Raw genomic sequence first — 21,322 nt, forward strand, 5'->3', positions numbered from 1 at the left:
CATAACAACGCTCAGAGTGCTTAGGGCTCTTTGTAGATGGAGCAGTTGTGAAAATGTAACCTGTCTGGAGTCGGGTGGCGACGTTTGCTGTGAGGGTGGATCAGCAGGTTTGGCCAACCTGGGAGTTTGAGTCGGTTGATGGCAGACATCCATTTGAAATCCACAAACCCGCCCCTCACAGGCCACCAAGGTGCCATCAACTTCTGGCTGATGGCAAACAGGTCGAGGTTGGGGTAGCCGATGTGTCGACACACAAGATCAAAGGTATGCGGACAGAGTTTCCACTCTGTCTGCGAGAACATTCCAACATCCAGGACTGTGCTGGACCAGAACATGTAGGCCTGTTTGCAAGAACCAGAACATCTGTTGAAGGAGGGAGTGAGTTTTCCCCTGATGGCGCAGGCACCAGACCGCCGTGAGGTTGTCGTTTGAGATGACGAGTGGAGTGTACCAAATTGTTGATGTGCCTAGTGCGCTGTAAAGTTGGAGAGTCCGCATTTCTAGGGTCTCTGATCGTGTCATGTCTCCATGATACGTGGAAAATTGTGTTTGCTAGCGAACCAAAGCCAAATCCCATTGAGACAAAATAAACCTGCTCCGCTCCGATGTAACAGTTCGTGGGAAGTTGAAACTGTTTCCTGTAGATAAAGCTGACTTCCTGGAAAACTTTGGCCTGAAAGATCATACCTTAAGAGGTAAGGTGATCATTTCCACTTCCTGGATGTTGCACAAGCACTCCCATTCTTATAGCGAGGTGACAATGAGGCGTGGTGTTGGTATCGGCATAGGTCTACCACAGTTGGTGACTCGGTCACATTGATGTACATCGACAGGCGTCTGGTCGAGTGGTTGCAGCATTATGTACAAGTAAGCATGCAAACCAATCTGTACAATTACACAGCACGGTTGCCATTAGGACAGTTGACCTAATTGTAGTCAGAGATGTTTACAGTCAGAGCGTTCTTGATAAGTGACATGTATATCACCAGGCGCAGTAATCTGGAATCTTGCATATTGTTCAAGCTCCACACATCCCCTGTGAACTGTGTGGTTGACAGGCAAGGGTATTTCCAAGTTCTGTGTAGAATGTGTGATGTGGCCAGCGTGAAGGGGCACGTTGATCACCATGTTAAGTGTGACATCTGGTGCTGTGTTGTGAACGATGATCCCGAGGTGGTAGCATATGACGATTCTGTCCAAGGTCGAAGAGGGTGTGAACTGGTGATCTTCAACTTTTGGTGCAGATCATGTCTTCCAGAAGCCACAGGAAGGAAATTCATCGAGAAAACTATCGCCCTCTCCGTGGAATCGTTCAGCCAATGTTGATTAGACAGGGAGAATTGGCGGGAACTTTCACAGAATCCACACCATGAGGCCAGGTGCTGTAAAGGGCTTGTGGAAAATGTTTGAACTCCGATGTATGAAAGCCAATCACATGTCCCGCGACCCCTCTGATCTCGTGGGGGTTGTTGGCCCTGCGGGGGGATCCAATCCGGCGGTCTCATAAGCCTGTAGAATCAGAGTATGTAAGCATAAGGAGATCGTGTTATGGCTTCTGTCTATGAGGTCATCCCGGTCGTGTGCTATGTCCTTGACTTCCAAATCGAAAATGGAGACATCATCCTTCTTCAACCGAGGAATCTTGAACACCGACGATGGAGACAATATCACAAATTCTACGTCTTCGTTCTTTAGCATGGGGCCTGGCAGAATTGGGGTAGGCTTGGACCAATAGTGTCTCCTTTATCCATGCCAAAGCCAGATGAGCTGTTTAGGCGCCAGCTGGAAGGACGTGGTCCGAATCGCGGAGGCGCCGTGTAGCTGCTCAAAAGTGCTGGCGCCGACACTGATGACAAGTGGTTTGCTTGTGGGAAGGCTGATCTTTGGGTCGTTGGCGCCATGGGTTGTCATAGAATACCGGAGGCATCGAGAGCGCCGCCTAACTGCTAAGGAGCAAAGATCAGAATTCCGGAGGTGCCGGTGATGCCGTGTAGCTGCTCAGGAGTGCTGGCGTCAATGCTAATGACAAGGCGTGAAGGCCGATCTCTGGGTCGTAGGCACCAAGGGTGACGCGAGCGCCAGGGTGGTCATCAACGTGTAGATAGGCATAGTCGTCAGTGTGGTGATTGGCAATTGGAGTACTATCATCTCAGGAGTAGATATCAATGTAGATAGTAAAGATGCAGGGGAGGCCGATCTAAGGGGTAGACGCTGGTAGAGGCTTCCAGCCCGAAGAAGATGGAGTAGCCGTGGCAAATGGAGATGAAGCAGTCTCAGAGGACTAAGACATCTTCCAAGCTGCTCGTCTACAAGCTTGCGCTGAACAGCACTTCCGAGGAACACTCAGGTACTTGGAGAAGGCTGTGGGAGAGAGGGGTATGCAAAAGCTTCATTTGTAGCTGTCGAACATATATCAGAGCAGTCCAGACACAAGGGGTGGGGGTCCCAGCCAGACATGTTAGTGCAACACATAATGGGACATAAATCTGCAATGAAGCAGGTGGTGTAATCACAATGCATTCCCACCATGATTGTGTGTGTGTGTAAATTGTCAAAATACATCCAGCTAATAATCAAATAAAAATTTTACAAACCTGTAGAGGTTATGAATTCTCTGATGAAATCCTCCTTGGGGCACTTATTGCATTTTCCTTGCTCAAGAAAATCTATATGACATAGTTGTAACCATTTTCCTTAATAAAAAATGTTACCACACAAAAAACTTCGTTTTTGTATGATATACGACCACCCTTACGGGGCCTCACCCCCAACGGCGCCTCACGCCAGGGGGAGCAACTCTCACCCAAATCACTTTCCATATGTCAAATGCTGACGGAATGTGGGGAGGTGGGTGGCCGTGCCCCAAGGAGGATTTCATCAGAGAATTCATAACCTCTACAGGTTTGTAAAATTCTCTTTCTGATTAAATCCTCCTTTGGGCACTTATTGCATAAGACAGACTCCCAAAGATAATCTAGGAAGTGGCATCCGTCAGCAACAGGCGTAAATAAATACATCGTATTTGATTATTCAACAGAATAAAATATTGAGTTCAATAAATGGAACCAACCTTATCGTGAGGCACCACCGTCGAAAGGCGGGGGCTAGAGACAGGGCGTGGTCGACCATATATTATGATAAAACCTGTTTTTGCGGCTTGTCATAAGTTGAGAACTCGAAACACCTCCCACCCCCCACACTTTTTTTGAACAAGTGATATAAGGGCGTAGATCACGAGAGACCATAACCAGCGCTGAGCTAGGCCAGAGGGTCCAGGCACTCGGCCAGAAGGAGTGCGTGCGCAAAATACGAGTATTATCGAGTAGTAAGGACTGATATTTATCGACCGCAGAAGATAAAATCCGGACCATTACTGAGCAGTATAACCGGAAGACTGTCTAAAATCTCGATTGCTCAATCAGCTAGAGATTAGAACTTTGCCCAGTTCGGAGAACTGACTGACCAAACCGAGTACGCTCGCTTGAGTGTTTGTCGAGTTGGTAAGGTTTGATGAATCGTGCTCGGCTGGCTCCAAATAGCCGCGGAGCAGATCTGCTCAATGGGCAGAGCCGCGGCGTACGCTTTTGACGCAGCCACTGCTCTAACCTAATGAGCCTTCAACCTGGTAGGGGGGTCCCTGCCTGTAAGCGTATACGCTGTACAAATAATTGAAACTATCCACCTCGAGATAGATTATTTACTCGCAGGTGAGCCAACCTTCCTACCGCAGTAACAGCAAAATAGTTGGTTATCCTTACGGACACCCATATTTCTGCTGATATAGGCCTTGAGAGTCGTGCGGACATCCAAGACATGAGCATGTCTTGCAGTGGTCCCCGACGAGGAAGGCTGTGAAAGAGCAGGTAGCTCAATAGGAGCCGTTCACGTGGAATCGTGTGCGACCCTAGGACGGTAATAGTCCGGTAGACGAAAACTGACTGTCCCGGTGATATTTATCGACCCCATGGAAGACAGTTATTTTGGGATCGGCTGACATAACACGAATGTCGCCTTCCCGTCTGCCGGACGTTACCACCACAAGGAACGCCGTCTCCCAGCTCAACAGCTGAAGAGAGAGAGACGACAGATCCCGAAAGGAAGGACCGGACAGCCAATCGAGAATGATTGACAAGTCCCAAGGGGGACTGATCCGCCGGACAGGCGGTCGGATCCTGTCCACACCTGCTAAAAAGCGCTGCACTAATGGGTGTGCACCCAGAAGTGCCCCGTCGACAGGGACGTGAAAAGCTGCGATAGCTGTAGAGTACCCTCGGACTGTTGATGCGGCCAGGCCGTCATCTAGTCGCGACTGGAGAAACTCAAGCACGGATACGAGATCTGCAGAAAAAAGATCTGCAATCCCTCTATCGACACACCAGGGCGCATAGCAGGCCTATCTATCGTACTGAACGTTTGTCGAATCCCTCCGCGAAGCCAGTATTGTGTCTGCAACTCGTGCAGGAATACCGCTCTTCTGGAGGCGATTCCTGACAGTGGCCAAGCCACCCATTGAATCCTGAGATTCGGGTGGAGGGCCCCGTTCTGGGATAGGAGGTCCGGTCGTAAAGGTAATATAACAGGAGGCTGAGCCAGAAACCTGAGTATTACTGGAAACCCACACTGCGCCGACTAAAGAGGTGCCAGGAGCACAATAAGTCGCGCAGGCTGTGTGCCTGGCTGAGTGCCTAGCTGAGACAGGACCTTGGAAATCAGAGGTACTGGGGAGAATGCCCACAGAACTGTCCGTCCTATCTAGCTGAAAGGCGTCCGGTGCCACCGACCTCGGGTCGTGGACTCGGGAGCAGAACGTTGGTGTCTGGTTATTTAACCCAGACGCAAACAGATCCACCTGTAACGACCTGTATAACAGGGAGAAAATCCCGAATATCCCCGGGTCGAGCCTCCACTCGTGAGGAGCGAGGATCCGGCAAGACAGAGCGTCCGCACGGAGGTTGTCCACCCCCGGGAGATAAACAGGTAGCACCCTGATATCGTGAGAGTCGCACTATAGTAGGAACTGCCACGTCTTTCGTCGAAGCGACGGAGACGCCGTTCCCCCCTGCTTCCGGATGTAAGTCATCGCCGTTTGGTTGTCCATCTCTAGACGAACCACTTGGCCACGAAGCAGATCCGGGAAGCGTTGGAACACCAACCTGACCGCTCTCAGTTCTAGCACATTGATATGCAGTTTGATCTCCTGCTGGGACCATAGTCCCGAGGCAGTGTGATCACTCAGAACGCCTCCCCAGCCGGAGAGTGACGCGTCTGTTTGAACTGTGAGAGACGGAACGGGAGTGATTCCCGACCTCGGTCCACCACTGGAGGTGTGTAATGAGCCACTACGGAGTCTCGAGCACAGTCTCGAGATCTTCCGAGTTCGCCCAAAGTCGACGGAGTGCTTGTTGAATGGGACTCATTCTCAAGCGCGCCCGCCAGACCAAATCCACTGTCGCCGCCATGTTGTCCAGTAACTGGAGCCATGTACGAGCAGTGTGACTTGCGCTTAAGGGACTTGATATCTTGTGACAGAGATACAAGTCCTCTCACCGTGTTGAAATTAGGCACTAGGAAGACTAGATTCTGAGTGGGGCTCAGATCTGACTTCTTGAGATTGACCATCCACCCTAGAGTGATCAGAATATCTATCACTTGTTGTGTAGCTATCTGACTCAGGGATTGCAATAGAGCTCTTAGTAACCAGTCGTCGAGGTACGGATGGCAGAACCGACCTTTTGACCTGGCCACTTGGGCGGGAATCAACATCAGCTTGGTGAACACCCTCGGGGCCGTGGAGATCCCGAATGGTAGAACCCTGAACTGATAACACCTCCCGTCGAAAGAAAACCTCAGGTATTTCTTGAACTCGGGGTGTATTGGTATGTGGAGATAGGCGTATTTTAAGTCTATTGACGTTAGCCATTCTCCTGTCTCGACAGTTGAGATCACTGTTTGGTGACTAGGAAACAATTCGAGTAGAAGCCCTCGCTTTCCTGTCCCTCGGGACCCGGTTCGATCGCAGCTTTCATAAGAAGTGCGTCGACCTCGGCACGGAGGAATTCCGCCTTCTCTCGGGTAGCAGGCACCGGAGTGTGCTTTATCCCGGAAAAGTGGAGGAGCGGATGAGTTTTCCCGATAACTTGCGACTGTGGGTTCACCCGGGCCTCTTCGGGCGCTAATGGGAACCCAACGTTCACAGCCCCGCGAAAAAGCTGTTGGCCTCGACCAGCTGCCTTGCCCCGGCCCGTGCCTCTCTTGCTCCTCCCGGCGCCCTTATACCTGAAGGAAGCTGCGGCTTCCAAGCAGGTGTGGACGTCTGACCCGTGCGTTAGCGTAGGAGGGGACAATTGGAGAGGCCCGCTTACGCGGTTTTAACGCTTGGTACCTCCAACAACGCCTTATGAGTCTTTGATGGAAGTACACAATTGAGCAGCCTCTCGGACCACCTGCTGAGCCCCAGGGAAGAGGGTGGCACCCTCTTATACGGCAAAGCAAGTAGGTCTTGGCGTGTGTAAGTCGAGTATTTAGATACCGACATCCACCGCCTGCGCATGCACATAACAGCGCACATCATCTGCGAGGCACAGCTACGAATAGCATCCCGCGCAAGATAATGTTAGTTGCGCGGCCAACTCCGAAGAGTCGGCCGGCCCCTCTCCCGCTAACTCCCTCTGTACAGCCGACAGATACGCGGAGTGTACGGACACACGGAGCTGTTGGCATGCATTATGATATTGCTCCTCGAAGCATATGTAAGCAGCCTTCAACTCCGCACCACACACGGGAAAGGGGGGGCAACCGACGGCCCTGCTTGACCTTAGTCAAGTTGGGTGTCTCCGACTCTGGCATGGGCGCAGCCACCTAAGGCATTACCTGGACAATCCTGTCCCTCACGTGTCTCTGCACCCGGCCCGAGGCCCAGTCCCGGTGCCCAGGTGCCGGAGGTTCAAGGGAACCCACCTGGCACTGGGCTAGGTATCCACTAGTGAAAGCCTTGGCCTCGGAAGAGGCGTCTGGCTCCGCTAGGGAAAATTGTGCGTCAGTAGTGCACGGGCCGGTGCCCACCACCACTACGCTGGGGAGCGACCTCGAGCCGGAGCCGAAGCTCGGTCTCGGATCGTCCCCGAGACCAAGGGAACCCCCCCTGGCTCCGGGCTACGCATCCACTAGTGAAAGCCTCGGCCTGGGAAGAGGCGTCTGGCTCCGCTAGGGAAAAATTGTGCGTCGGTAGTGCACGGGCCGGCGCCCGCCACCCCTCCGCTGGGGAGCGACCTCGAGCCGGCGCCGAAGCCCGGTCTGAGATCGTCCCCGAGACCAAGTGGCCTGCCTCGGCCGACGCCGGGCATATCACAAGGTCTCGAAGCCGCGTCTGGCGCCGACAACGGGGAAGGCTCGGTCCGCATCTCCTCTCGGAGCTGAGACTTTACCTCCTCCATCATCGACGCCATCTGCGACTTAAGTAACGCAGAAAAGTCTGCCAAAGACAGTGCAGGAGAGGGTGCAGTGCTTACTACGGGGACCCTCGAGCCTTCTCCCCCGGCCCCCGGAGAGGGAGTGGGGGAGACAATCTCGGCAGCTTTTTTACCCTTTTTAGATGGGGAGGGGGGGGGGGGGGGGGGATGTCTTAGTAGATCTGATATCTACCCCCCGCCTTTAATAGACCTCTTTAAAGTGGAACAAGTCAACTTGTCTCTTTTTGGGGGCCCCGGGGGGTAAAGGCAATGTCCTCCGCCAGACATATTAGGCAGCGTTCGTGCCTGTCTTAGAACAACCCGTACACAGTTTGAAGGTCTTGTAAACAAGACCGTAATTTCTGAGGTGGGCGGGAAGGGTATCAACGTGTATCAGTGCGATATAAAGATCGGAAAGATACGTGCATAAATTGTGAAACTAGAAGCAAAGGCGTAATGTAGAATGCGATTTGTAACGCGATACTAATAGCCAATGTCGTAGTATAATTATAACACCAAAGGGGCGTGTTACGCGCTAAGGTGTAAAAACCCGTAAAAAAGGTAAGTGTAGTTTATGAATTAACACACCACCTTGGGTTTTGTAAAGGAAAAAAATTGTAGACCAATGCTGTATGATATAACAAAACCCCAAGCCGTTTCTTATTGGCCTTGGTGTTACATGTATCAGCCCGTGGAACTACAATATGGACGCCATTACGGCAGTTTGAATTCAAAGGTACCGTGCACGTGGCATATTATTACAACTCTATAACTTCACAATGTGAGGTATTATGCCTTTGCAATGAAAGAAATGTACCATACATACAGTTTGGTCAGCCATGGTTCTTGTCGAACGATAGATTTCTCTTATTTTTGTCTTGTGTGAAAAATCAACACGTCTGTCTCTTACAGATGACATAAGAAAAGTGATTTGGGTGAGAGTTGCTCCCCCTGGCGTGAGGCGCCGTTGGGGGTGAGGCCCCGTAAGGGTGGTCGTATATCATACAAAAACGAAGTTTTTTGTGTGGTAACATTTTTTATTAAGGAAAATGGTTACAACTATGTCATATAGATTTTCTTGAGCAAGGAAAATGCAATAAGTGCCCCAAGGAGGATTTAATCAGAAAGAGAATCACTTGTTTTTTACCTTATCCTGCATTACTTCTTAATGGCATTTACTGCTTATTCTTGATAGAAAGAAGAGCTGTGTGAGGTCTTGCTGAAGAAGAAGTTGTTCCAACTAGTTGTGTGGCTAATCCCATCATACAGCTCCCATTAAAGTTTTTTATTCACCTCTCTTTGTGTAATCCTATCCTGTAACCACTGTGCTCTGGGATTTAGAATAGATTGTTGAGGGGGACATATCTAGTGTTCTTTTGGATAAAATTTGTAATATATTTTACATAAAAATATTTGTAAGAATTCTGGTCAGACTATGTTAATAGTTCCACCAAAATCGAAACAGTGGCAGTTACATGTGTGTCCACAAACACCTCTCACCTGTTCTTCGGCTTTGAACTCCCTCAGAGTGTAGCATTCACTACAGTCCTTCTCCACACTGTAGTCGGCTGTGAACTGAAACAACAAACACCACTACAGCTGTCTACTGGTGCTACAAGCCCACCTATCATATTTACCCTTAGCATATTAGAAGATATAAAATGAGTGAGTGAGTTGGGTTTGATGCCACTTTGAACAGTATTTCAGTTTTATCACAGCATCCCAAAGTGATGCAGGTCTTTGACGTAAACCATTTTTGTCCTGACAAACCTAGAAATATTAACAAAGATGGGATCCCGGACTACCTTGGTATGGGTCTCCCCTTCCATAACCAGTTTTTTTGCATAACTAAACAGTTTTACAAAAAAAACCAACCCAAAAAACGTTATCAGAGCTAATCTTGGATTCAAACCCATGATCATAAGTTCAGACAAGTCTAAGTGACCCAACGCTCCATAGTGACTTGCATCATCTCAGACACATGGAACACCCATACCCCTAACAGTAACAGAAGCAGGAAGATAAGATCTGTACTCACGTAGCCATTAGAGTGATTGCACATGTCCCAGTAGGGGATGAGACCAAACGTTGCCTGAGATCCATCCTTCGTAGGTATCTGGTTCTGCCTTGTCATCACAGTAGATACTGCCCACCTGAAGCCAGGAACCACCAAACTCTATCACCAGAGTCTAAGCTGCACTGCTGCACCACTGCTACACACTTCAGTTCAATGACTGATTGACAATGGATACTTTCATTGTTTAACGCTGCATTCAGCAATATTCCAGCTGTATGCCGGTGGCGTGTAAACATGGTAAACAATCAAGTCTGCACCAGACAATCCAGTGACTGATATCATGAGTATCGATCACTGCAATTGGGATATGACGACATGCATCAACCGAATCACTGAGTTGTGACACTCCTTACAACAAGCATGGTTTGGTGAGGATCTACATTTTACCTGGAATCCCATGGGTTGATTGGCCATGGTTGCCAATAGAAAGCTTTAAATCATGCACTGTATATATTGTTTACTGGGGTAGATTTATCATCGATGGCCTTTATTTACCATGGTCTCTGGTAATAAGGAAAGAACAAAAAGAGACACTTGTTGAGCTTTAATCATAAATTAAAAAGAATGGTACTGAATTTCTAGTACAATGAACTAAAAGAATGATTGCACATTCAGGCCATTCAAATAGGTATATACATTGAGGAATTGTACTCCCCAGCAAGTCTACTGGGTGGGAGTAATTTTGCTTACAGCAGTTGGCAGTGGCCATAGCACAGAGTACATTGATAAAGGGAGAAAACTCCCGTGAGTTATGTCATGGAACCATATTCTACAATACATACTTTCTAGGGTAGAATAATTCATCACTGATTATCCATCAGAAACTGGAAATGGTCCACAGTTTTCCAGCCAGGTGGTCAATGTTGCACATATCAACCACTTATGTTAATTCTAGTTGCTGAAATTGAATTGGCCTTTTGGACACTAAATTGGGGTCATTTTAAAAAAAAGTTGAGGTACCAAAGCAACTTTCTCAGTTACTGCTGATGCTAGGCTTGTAGCAGAGCTATAACTGTAAGTCAGTGAGTGAGTGAGTTTGGTTTAACGCCGCTTTTAACAGTATTCCACTTATATCGCGACGTGTCAGCTTCATGTGGGAGGAAAGCCCGAAGTGATGCAGGTCTCAGACGTTTACCACTTCGGTGAAACCCATGAGCACGTGTATGGTGCTGACAAAACTAGAAACATAATCGGGGCAAACCGGGAAAGTAAAGGAGAGAAAGATAGGTGCTTACCTATATTCATCAAATGTGAAGCAGTCTTTTATAGGTAGATTACTAGCTTTTGGGTTTTTCTGAAATCAAAGAAGAATCTGTGTAGAAAAACCTGCAGGGAATAAGGCAAGAAAGCCATACTGGATCCACAGACAAGTGTCTTTATAGTTTGATTACTAGCATTTGGTTTTTGACAAGTGTAGGTCAAATCTTAGACATGTTAGAAGTAACAAGAAGATTAATATTTGTTAAGATTTGTTTGTTGTTTGTTTGTTGATTAAAGACTCACTCTGCATTATTTCAGCAGTGTTTTTTAAAAAATCGAGTCTGGACCAGACAATCCAATGAGCAACAATCCATGATGCTGACGACAAAATGTACCAGATCACAGAGCCTGACTACTTGATCCATTAAAATAAATATATAAGAAAAACAATATTTAAAGAAAAAACAAAATTGACACTTTAACCTGAGGTTGATGTTGTATGTGCCCTGAAACTACTGACTGATAGATGTTTGGTTTTGAATGACAGCACTGAAAGGCAACTACCGTATTCAACGTAATAAGTGCCCAGGGCGCTCTCAAAATTAGAAATAAGGGGCTCTTATTAGAATATTATTTTGGTGAAAATAACAGTTGAAAGATCGTAAATTTCGTGGTTAATGCTGACACCTGAAATGTTTATATACGACAGATATATTTTTCCAGAATTTAATTGCCCATAATTAAGGGTGATATAACACACGAGTGCGTACTATACACGAATAAATAAGTCTTGGTACATTGATCAAATGGAAGGGATGCTAATTGGGATTGTTCACTAGCCAATATTGCTGTGGGCGCTTATTAGAATGGGTCGCTTATTAAGTCAAATACGGTATGTTCCATGGTCTGGACACAGTAATTAGTGCTATGTGTGAAACAGCAAAATTGTCTCCACATGATTGGGGTAATCATGAACAACTAAATTGATACACATCTGAAAGTTCGATTTCACACGCAAAATGAGCTTTGAATGAACTTGAAATTATATCAACTGTAACCATGGTATCCTACCTGTAGCAGCCGATAGAAGTATGCGTATTGTCGGGAAATGTTGCGGTACTGGTTGAGGGAATCCCCTGAAATACACAGCCATACATTTCAAGGTATCAGGTCATTGTCATTGTCATTATCAGAATCAGAAACTACTCAGTACCTTACAGAATATTTAATTCACACTTCTCGAAAATGATGATAATCCAGACACACGGCATCACATACATAGAGTATATTATAGGAGTGTTTATGTCATACTATGTTTACGACACAAGTGTGTAAATACTGGAAATTAGGTACGAGTGTTGTTTATTTCCGAAGAAGGTGTCTACACACAGAGACAAATTTTAGTGTTTACCCATGAGGATAGCAAGTCGCAACAGCAGCGGAACCACAATTTGTCGAATTACGTCAACAATCTTCAGCTATGACGTAGATTCTAGTGTTACGTCATTCCGACCTCACATCCAAATAAGATTTGGATGACGTCAACAATGCCATCCGGATGACGGAAACAATACACTGTTGATTCGCGACGTGATATGACCCTAGGGCACATAAGATTTTTCAGAACACTGATATATTTGCCCTTGTAGGCGATAAAATGACTAATGTCTCTTCATGTCACAGTCAGCAATATTTCTGGAAAATAATCAAGTCTAGTCAGTCAAACCTAGAAACATAAGCAGGGTGAATCAGGATTCGAACCCACAATTATAGGTGTCTGGCATGTCTAAGGGACGACGCAACTCCACACAGCACTCGTGCCCCCAAGAGGAGAAAAGCGACCTACCCAATGCTGGGGAGCCCTTGAAATGCTGGATTTCATCCTGGCTGAAGTACAGTGGAGTCGTGTAACTTGTCGGCATGATGTCTGAAATGCAGAATACCACAGTAACCTCATATGTCAAGTAGAATACTACAGCAGCTACACTAGTGTCTTTGTGTCATATAAGGAGAATGTTAACAATGGTACAAGGTATAATATCCTTTTTCTTTATTATGAAAAATATCTTAATGTCAAACAGATACCTACATTGTGAACAAATGAGTTGGGTTTCATGCCCCTCTGACCTACATTTCACGTACATCAGGACTTATTAGCTGACATGGTAGAACAGCAAAAAGTGGAACAGGTCATATAAGTTTCCATTTAGGTAAAACCCATAATCCTGGCTATGGTGCTCACCAAACAGTGATCAAAATCAAAGTGAATTTGGGTTTCAAAATCCAATCAGCAGATCCTGGATATGCTAAGGAAGACAACTCTGCACAATTAACTACCTACACTTGGCTACCTCCTGGTACAACAACTGACCTATGTACGGCTTCCACAGTGAGTCTGGCGTCCACTTCTCACACAGCAGGTGCAGAGCTAGAGTGATGTTGGGCATAGCCTGGAGAATCTTGTCCTCGCTGATCAGGTTTCCTACACAATGATGCAGCCATGTTAAAATATATAATATTTAATTGCAAACATTGAGGATGATATCTACATACTTGGCTCTCTCATTCAAGGGACTTACACAAAGACATTTTCTTATCCAGCATTCTGCATATGAAATACGATTGAAACCTTTTCATCACAAAACAACAGATCATCTTGTATCTAGGTCTACAGTTTATTTTGTCAGATGGATTCTACTCAACAAGAGTACAGTAAGCAATGGTAAGTGCTTCGTACCAAGGGCAGATTTCTTGGCTGAATCCACCGTCAACATCAGCTTCCTCGGGATAGACAGGAACAGCTCCGACTCCTGCAAATGAACAGATATTGTAATATAGAAGACAGAAAATACCAGATGCAACTCAAGAGATGATAAACAGAGAGACACTCACCAATGCCTGGAACAGATAGACAACCTGCTCAAAAATAATTTGGTCAGTTGTGACGGTGACTTTGGTGATACTTACCATGTTATAGATAGTACACAGTGTTCCAAATACACAGGGAATCGAACCAGGGCCTTCGGCATGATGAGCGAACGCTTTAACCACCAGGCTACTCTACCACTAGAAATTCAGAATGAAGGAATAGGGGTCTTTATCACATGTGTAATGTCTACCCTAATGATGGGGGGTTCCTAGATTCAACCACTCCAGCACACACCAAACAAATCTAAAACTGAATAATATTTCTTTGTCCTAACTAATATCACATTTCTTATCAGCACTATGCTAAAATGTAATAAGCAGTGAGCTGTAAGTGAGGTGAGGTGAAATGGGGTTCAATGTTGTGTTAAAGATTATTGCACTCATATAGCGATGTCGTTTGTGTGGCTACTTGTACTAGTCTAATGATGGTTTTACAGTGCCAGTCCACCAAGATATCATTCTGCAATTTAGGATAGCCACCAAGCGGATCAGTCCTTGTTTTATCCCCTTAATGCAGAGTGCCAGGCAGGGTTACAAGTACCATCTTTTAACAGTGTTTCTTGTATGACATGGCCAGGGATCAAAGCACCGACCTCTATACACTGGAACAGGGAGGCAGTCCAGCACAGTAAATAAAAAGCACACCTTGAGATCTCTCTTTGCTTTCAGTCCATGTCCCAAATCTCGATATTGCACAATCTCTGCCGACGTTGTGTCCACGCCATTGTTGGTTAACCATTCCAGGAATGCTGGGAAACACTGGTCTCGGTTCTTTTCTGTTGGGGCTATGGCTGCAACGGTTGGAGACATGTAGCACTTGGTCAGGATAACTTGTGCAGTGTAGATGTTGAAAACAAGTTGGGCATACTACATGACAACATTCAAGAAACCTGACACTTGTTTCTTTGATAGGCATTTAGAAGTTGGAGTACTAAGTAAGGATAAGAATTTATGGATGAACAACTTCTTTATTACAATTAAGAGCGACATTTCAGTGCAGGTTCTAACACCGTTATCAAAGTGATATACAGAGTGTGGTTGACATGTATATATACAAGTAGGAGGCAATGTTTATACAGTAGAGTAGATATTGTTATACTGGAGTAGAGAAGCCTGTTATGTATACACAAGGGTAGTGATGTTACCAATTGGGGACACAAACTACCATGCACTAACACCGATGGCAGAGAGAAAAGGGGTGCACATATTTCATCTGCATAGAATCATATCAGCACTGATGTGGAGTACCTGATTGTATTTTTCTGATTTTCTCGACAAGTCCATGTATTTCTGGGTAGTCGTCCCACTCCTTCGACCCCGTGGCTGGTGGCTTGGAGCAGACTGCAAAGAAACATTACAACAGGCCATGAACCATCTCGTTCTTTGTGTCTGTGCATGCCCGGAATGAGTTTACAGTCAAGTCTCGTTAATCTGAAACTCAGCTTTATCGGACACAAATGATGGGAACCGATTGATTCAGTGCTATTTAGTCCCGTTAATCCGACATTCTCGCACTCCGACACGCCCCATCCCATGCTACTGTCGACACAACTAATGTGAAATGTCACTTTTTGCCACCAAACACCACATTGCACATTCAGCCACTAGATTCCGGGATCATAAAGAATTTCAAGCTTTATTATAAGAAACAGCAAATGAAATTACACCTCGGCAATGTTGATGCTGAAGAACCACAAGCCCTAGACGTCAAGCGAGCAGGGGACTTTGAGAAATGTTCCTTCAAAATGTGATAAACAGAAAACACTGACAGACTATTTTAAGTAGATGAAGCAAGTTGTTAAGACAGTAGCACTTGCATTTACATGAGGAAACATGTGTCGATAAATTTTTACAAACCTGTAGAGGTTATGAATTCTCTCCTTGGGGCACTTATTGCATTTTCCTGGCTCAAGAAAATCTACATGACATAGTTGTAACCATTTTCCTTAATAAAAATTGTTACCACACAAAAAACTTTGTTTTTGTATGATATACGTCCACCCTTATGGTGCCTCACCCTCCACGGCGCGTCACGCCAAGGGAAGCAACTCTCACCCAAATCACTTTCCATATGTCTAATGCTGACGGAATGTGGGGAGGCGGGTGGCCGTGCCCCAAGGAGGATTTCATCAGAGAATTCATAACCTCTACAGGTTTGTCAAATTCTCTTTCAGATTAAATCCTCCTTGGGGCACTTATTGCATCAAGATAGACTCCTAAAGATAATCTAGGAAGTGGCATCCGTCAGCAACAAGCGTGCATAAATACATCGTATTTTGATTATTTCAATGAATAAACAAGAGTTCAATAAATGGAACCAACCTTATCGTGAGGCACCACCGTCGAAAGGCGGGGGCTGGAGACAGGGCGTTATCGACCATACACAATGAAAAGAGCCATTCTTTGTGGCTTATCATATCGAGAACTCGAGACACACACACCCCCCACCCCCCCCCACTTTTTTGAACAAGTGATATTGGGGGCACAGATCACGAGAGACTATAAACCCGCACAAAGCTAGGCCAGAGGGTCCCCGTAAATCGAAGGAGTGCATGTGCAAATACGATGATTATCGAGTAGTAATGGCTGGTATTGTATCGACCGTAGAAGATAAAATCCGGACCGTTACTGAGCAGAGTTATAACCGGTCCGGGCGGTCTAAAATCTCGAAGGCTCAATCGGCTAGAGATGTAGAATTTTGCCCAGTTCGGAGAACTGACTGACCAAACCGAGCACGCTCGCTTGAGTGTTTGTCGAGTTGGTAATGTTTGATGAACGTGCTCGGCTGGCTCCAAATAGCCGCGGAGCAGATCTCCTCAATGGGCAGCCGCGGCATACGCTTGTGTCGTAGCCACTGCTCTAACCGAATGAGCCTTCAACTTGGTAGGGGGGTCCCTGCCTTGAAGTGTGTACGCCGTACATATAGTAGAGACTATCCACCTCGAGATAGTTTGTTTGCTCGCAGGTGAGCCAGCCTTCCTACCGCCATAACAGCAAAATAGTTGATTATCCTTACGGATACCCTTAGTTCTGCTGATATAGGACTTAAGGGTCCTGCGGACATCCAAGACATGAGCATGTCTTGTAGTGGTCCCCGACGAGGAAGGCTGTGAAAGAGCAGGTAGCTCAATAGGAGCCGTCATGTGGAAGGCGTGTGCGACCTTAGGACGGTAAGAGTCCGGCAGGCGAATACTGACCCTGTCCCGGTGAAAGACAGTTAGTTCGGGATCGGCTGACATTGCGTGAATGTCGCCTACCCGTCTGCCGGACGTTACCGCCACAAGGAACGCCGTCTTCCAGCTAAACAGCTGAAGAGAGAGACGACAGATCCCGAAAGGAAGGACCGGACAGCCAATCAAGAACGATTGACAATTCCCAAGGGGGACTGATCCGCCGGACAGGCGGTCGGATCCTGTCCACACCTGCTAAAAAACGCTGCACTAATGGGTGCGCACCCAAAAGTGCCCCGTCGACGGGGACGTGAAAGGCAGCGATAGCTGTAGAGTACCCCCGGACTGTCGATGCGGCCAGGCCGACATCTAGTCGCGACTGGAGGAACTCAAGTACGGCTACGAGATCTGCAGAAAAGGGATCTGCAATCCTTCTATCGACACACCAGCGCGCATAGCAGGCCCATCTATCCTCGTACTGAACGTTTGTCGAATCCCTCCGCGAAGCCAGTATTGTGTCTGCAACTCGTGCAGGAATACCGCTCTCCTGGAGGCGATTCCGGACAGTGGCCAAGCCACCCACTGAATCCTGGGATTCGGGTGGAGGGCCTTGTTCTGGGATAGGAGGTCCGGTCGTAAAGGTAATAGAACAGGAGGCTGAGCCAGAAACCTGAGTATGACTGGAAACCAACTCTGCGCTGACCAAAGGGGTGCCAGGAGCACAAGTAGTCGCGCAGGCTGAGTGGCTAGCTGAGAAAGGACCTTGGAAATCAGAGGTACTGGGGGGAATGCCCACAGAATTCTGTCCGTCCAATCTAGCTGGAAGGCGCGCTTGTTGAATGGGTCTCATTCTCAAGCGCGCCCGCCAAAGCACATCCACTGTCGCCGCCATGTTGCCCAGTAACTGGAGCCATGTACGAGCAGTGTGACTGGCGGACAGAAGGAACTGGGAAGTAACACTTCTGACCTTGGTAATGCGATCTTGTGACAGAGATACAAGTCCGCTCACCGTGTTGAAATTCGCCCCTAGGAAGACTAGATTCTGAGTAGGGCTCAGATCTGACTTCTTGAGATTGACTATCCACCCTAGAGTGATCAGAATATCTATCACTTGTTGTGTAGCTATCTGACTCAGGGATTGCGATAGAGCTCTTAGTAACCAGTCGTCGAGGTACGGATGGCAGAACCGACCTTTTGACCTGGCCACTTGGGCGGGAATCAACATCAGCTTGGTGAACACCCTCGGGGCCGTAGCGATCCCGAATGGTAGAACCCTGAACTGATAACACCTCCCGTCGAAAGAAAACCTGAGGTATTTCTTGAACTCGGGGTGTATGGATACGTCGAGATAGGCGTCTTTTAGGTCTATTGACGTTAGCCATTCTCCGGTCTCAACAGCTGAGATCACCGAGCGCAGTGTCTCCATCCTGAAGGACGGTACCTCTATAAGTTTGTTCAGCCTTCTCAGATTGAGAATAGGCCTGAACCCTCCGTCTTTTTTGGTGACTAGGAAATATGTCGAGTAGAAGCCCTCGCTTTCCTGTCCCACGGGAACCGGTTCAATCGCAGCCTTCATAAGAAGTGCGTCGACCTCGGCACGGAGGAATTCCGCCCTCTCTAGGGTAGCAGGCACCGGAGTGTGCTTTATCCCGGAGAAGGGGGGCGGATGATGTTTCCACCGAGGCAAATGGCCATCCCTTAGAGTGGACAGGGTCCAGGGATTGGATGTGACTGTCTCCCATTCCTGCAGGAATAGAGCCAGTCGGCCGCCTACGGGGACATCCGGCTTGAGGCAGTGGACCCCGGCTGTCGGCAGTTCGATAACATGCGACCGTGGGTCCGCCCGGGGCACTTCGGGCGCTAATGGGAACCCGATGGGTTCCCGGCCCCGCGAAAAGGCTGCTGGCCTCGACCAGCTGCCCTGCCCCGGCCCCTGCCTCTCTTGCTCCTCCCGGCGCCCTTACCTGAAGGAAGCGGCTGCTTCCAAGCAGGTGCAGACTTCTGACCCGGCGCATCAGCGTAGGAGGAAGCAAGTGGAGAGGTCCGCTTACGCGGTTTAACGCATGGTACCTCCAACAAGGCCTTAGAATCCTTGATGGAGGCATACAACTGCGCGGCCTCTCGGACCACCTGCTGAGCCCCAGGGAAGAGGGTGGCACCCATCTTATAAGGCAAAGCAAGTAGATCCTGGCGTGTGGAAGACGAGTATTTGGATACCGACATCCACAGCCTGCGCATGCCCATGACTGCGCACATCATCTGCGAGGCACAGCTACGAATAGCCTCCCTCTCAAGATGACTATGTACCTCCGTAAGTTGCGTGACCAACTCCGAAGAGTCGGCCGGCCCTTCTCCCGCTAACTCCCTCTGTACGGCCGACAGATAAGCGGAGTGTACGGACACCCGGAGCTGCTGACATGCGTTACGATATTGCTCCTCGAAGCAAACGTAAGCAGCCTTCAGCTCCGTATCGCACGCGGGAAAGGGTGGCAACCGCCGGCCCTGCTTGACCTTAGCCAAGTTGGGGGTCGAAGACCCCCCCAGGGTAACGGAGGTCCAGACGCATTCGTCCACCACCGGTACCTCAAAATCACCATCCTCTGCTAACGGGTACCGCTTAATAAGTTCGGGCAGGTCGAACTTCCTGCGGGCACCCGACAACAGAGGGTTGATGACTTCATGCACCAATGAGGACAGAATACGGAGCCGCACCTGGGGCGCCTTGCTCGGAGCAAAAGCGTCCCCCGGAAGGCGGAACTCAGTCGGATCCGACTGGGGCATGGGCGCAGCCACCTGAGGCAGTACCTGGACAATCTTGTCCCGTACATGCCTCAACGAGGAAACGAAGGAAAATATTCCCGAGGTCTCCGAGTCGTCTACCCCCTCCTCCATCCACTCCTCCTCTCTCGATTCCGAGCCGAAATTAATTGACTCTTCCCCGAGAGAAGAGGCAGACGAAGTCGGAAGGGGGGACGCCCGAAGGCCTGGGCCTTCGCATCCCCGGGCTGCACCCGGCCCGAAGCCGAGTCCCGGTCCCGAGGTGCCGGGGGTTCAAGGGAACCCACCTGGCTCTGGGCTAGAAATCCGCTAGAGGAAGCCTCGGCCTCGGAAGAGGCGTCTGGCCCCGCTAGGGAGAACTGTGCGTTGGTAGTGAACGGGCCAGTGCCCGCCACCCCTCCGCTGGGGAGCGACCTCGAGCCGGCGCCGAAGCCCGGTCTGAGATCGTCCCCGAGACCAAGTGGCCTGCCTCGGCCGACGCCGGGCATATCACAAGGTCTTGAAGCCGCGTCCCGCGCCGACAACGGGGAAGGCTCGGTCCGCATCTCCTCTCGGAGCTGAGACTTTACCTCCTCCATCATCGACGCCATCTGCGACCTCAACAAGGCAGAGATGTCTGCCAAAGACGGTGCAGGAGAGGGTGCAGTGATTGTGACGGGGACCCTAGAGCCTTCTCCCCCGGCCCCCGGGGAGGGAGCAGAGGAGACAGTCTCAGCTGCTTTTTTTACCCTTTCTTACTTTTTTAGAGGGGGGGGGGGGGGGGGCGGTCTTTGCCGATTTAATGTCCACCCCCGCCTTCAATAGACCCTTAAAGTGTAAGAGGTCCACATTTCTCTTTTTCTGCGCCCGTGGTGTGAATGCAACACAGATCGGGCATGACCCATCGTCATGCCCGTCTTCGGCCAAACACTTTATGCAAGTATCATGCCTGTCTTGGGGGGGAATCGAAGCCGAGCACCCCGTACACAGTTTGAAGGTCTGTAAAAAAGACCGTAATTTTTTAGTTTGGCGGGAAGGGTAATAAAGTGTATCAGTGCGATTGAAAGATCGGAAAGATACGTGCATAAGTTGTGTAACTAGAAGCAAAGGCGTAATTTAGAATGCGATTGGTAACGCGATACTAATAGCCAATGTCGTAGTATAATTAAAACATCAAAGTGGGCGTGTAACGCGCGAAGGTGTAAAAAAAACCGTAAAAAAGGTAAGTGTAATTTAAAAATAATTAACACACCACCTTGGGTTTATTTAAAGGAAAAGATTGTAGCCTAAAGCCCGATGATATAACATTAAAAAACCCAAGCCGTTTTTGATGGCCCTGGTATTACATGTATCATACGTGGCACTACAAAATGGACGCTACGACGGCCTTTGTTTCAAAGGTATCGTACACGTGTCACATAATTACAACTTTATAACTTCACAATGCGAGGTATTACGCCTTTGCATGAAAGAAATGTATCATACATACAGTTTGGTCTGCCATGGTTCTTGTACGAACGATTATCTTGTACTTTGTTTTGTCTTGAAAAAAACAGCACGTCTGTCTTTGTCAGATGACATAAGGAAAGTGATTTGGGTGAGAGTTGCTTCCCTTGGCGTGACGCGCCGTGGAGGGTGAGGCACCATAAGGGTGGACGTATATCATACAAAAACAAAGTTTTTTGTGTGGTAACAATTTTTATTAAGGAAAATGGTTACAACTATGTCATGTAGATTTTCTT

The 21,322-nt window shown here is 48.1% G+C and overlaps 1 protein-coding gene across 4 annotated transcripts in view; it reads right to left on the reverse strand.

Annotated features, from left to right (window-relative positions):
* LOC124141962 (actin-histidine N-methyltransferase-like) overlaps window positions 1–21,322 on the reverse strand; it is a 32,400-nt gene that overhangs the window by 6,627 nt on the left and 4,451 nt on the right. For all 4 annotated transcript variants that reach the window (XM_046510166.2, XM_046510164.2, XM_046510165.2 and 1 more), the window contains exons 3-11: window positions 14,902–14,994; window positions 14,299–14,444; window positions 13,463–13,535; window positions 13,097–13,207; window positions 12,572–12,652; window positions 11,797–11,861; window positions 10,761–10,819; window positions 9,487–9,601; window positions 8,949–9,023 (exon numbers count right to left, since the gene is read on the reverse strand). In XM_046510166.2, the coding sequence (XP_046366122.1) occupies window positions 8,949–9,023; window positions 9,487–9,601; window positions 10,761–10,819; window positions 11,797–11,861; window positions 12,572–12,652; window positions 13,097–13,207; window positions 13,463–13,535; window positions 14,299–14,444; window positions 14,902–14,994 (818 nt within the window). The remainder of the gene's footprint in view (window positions 1–8,948; window positions 9,024–9,486; window positions 9,602–10,760; window positions 10,820–11,796; window positions 11,862–12,571; window positions 12,653–13,096; window positions 13,208–13,462; window positions 13,536–14,298; window positions 14,445–14,901; window positions 14,995–21,322) is intronic.

Source organism: Haliotis rufescens, unplaced genomic scaffold (genome assembly GCF_023055435.1).
Source record: "Haliotis rufescens isolate VD_foot unplaced genomic scaffold, xgHalRufe1.0.p SCAF_3, whole genome shotgun sequence".
NCBI lineage: Eukaryota > Metazoa > Mollusca > Gastropoda > Lepetellida > Haliotidae > Haliotis > Haliotis rufescens.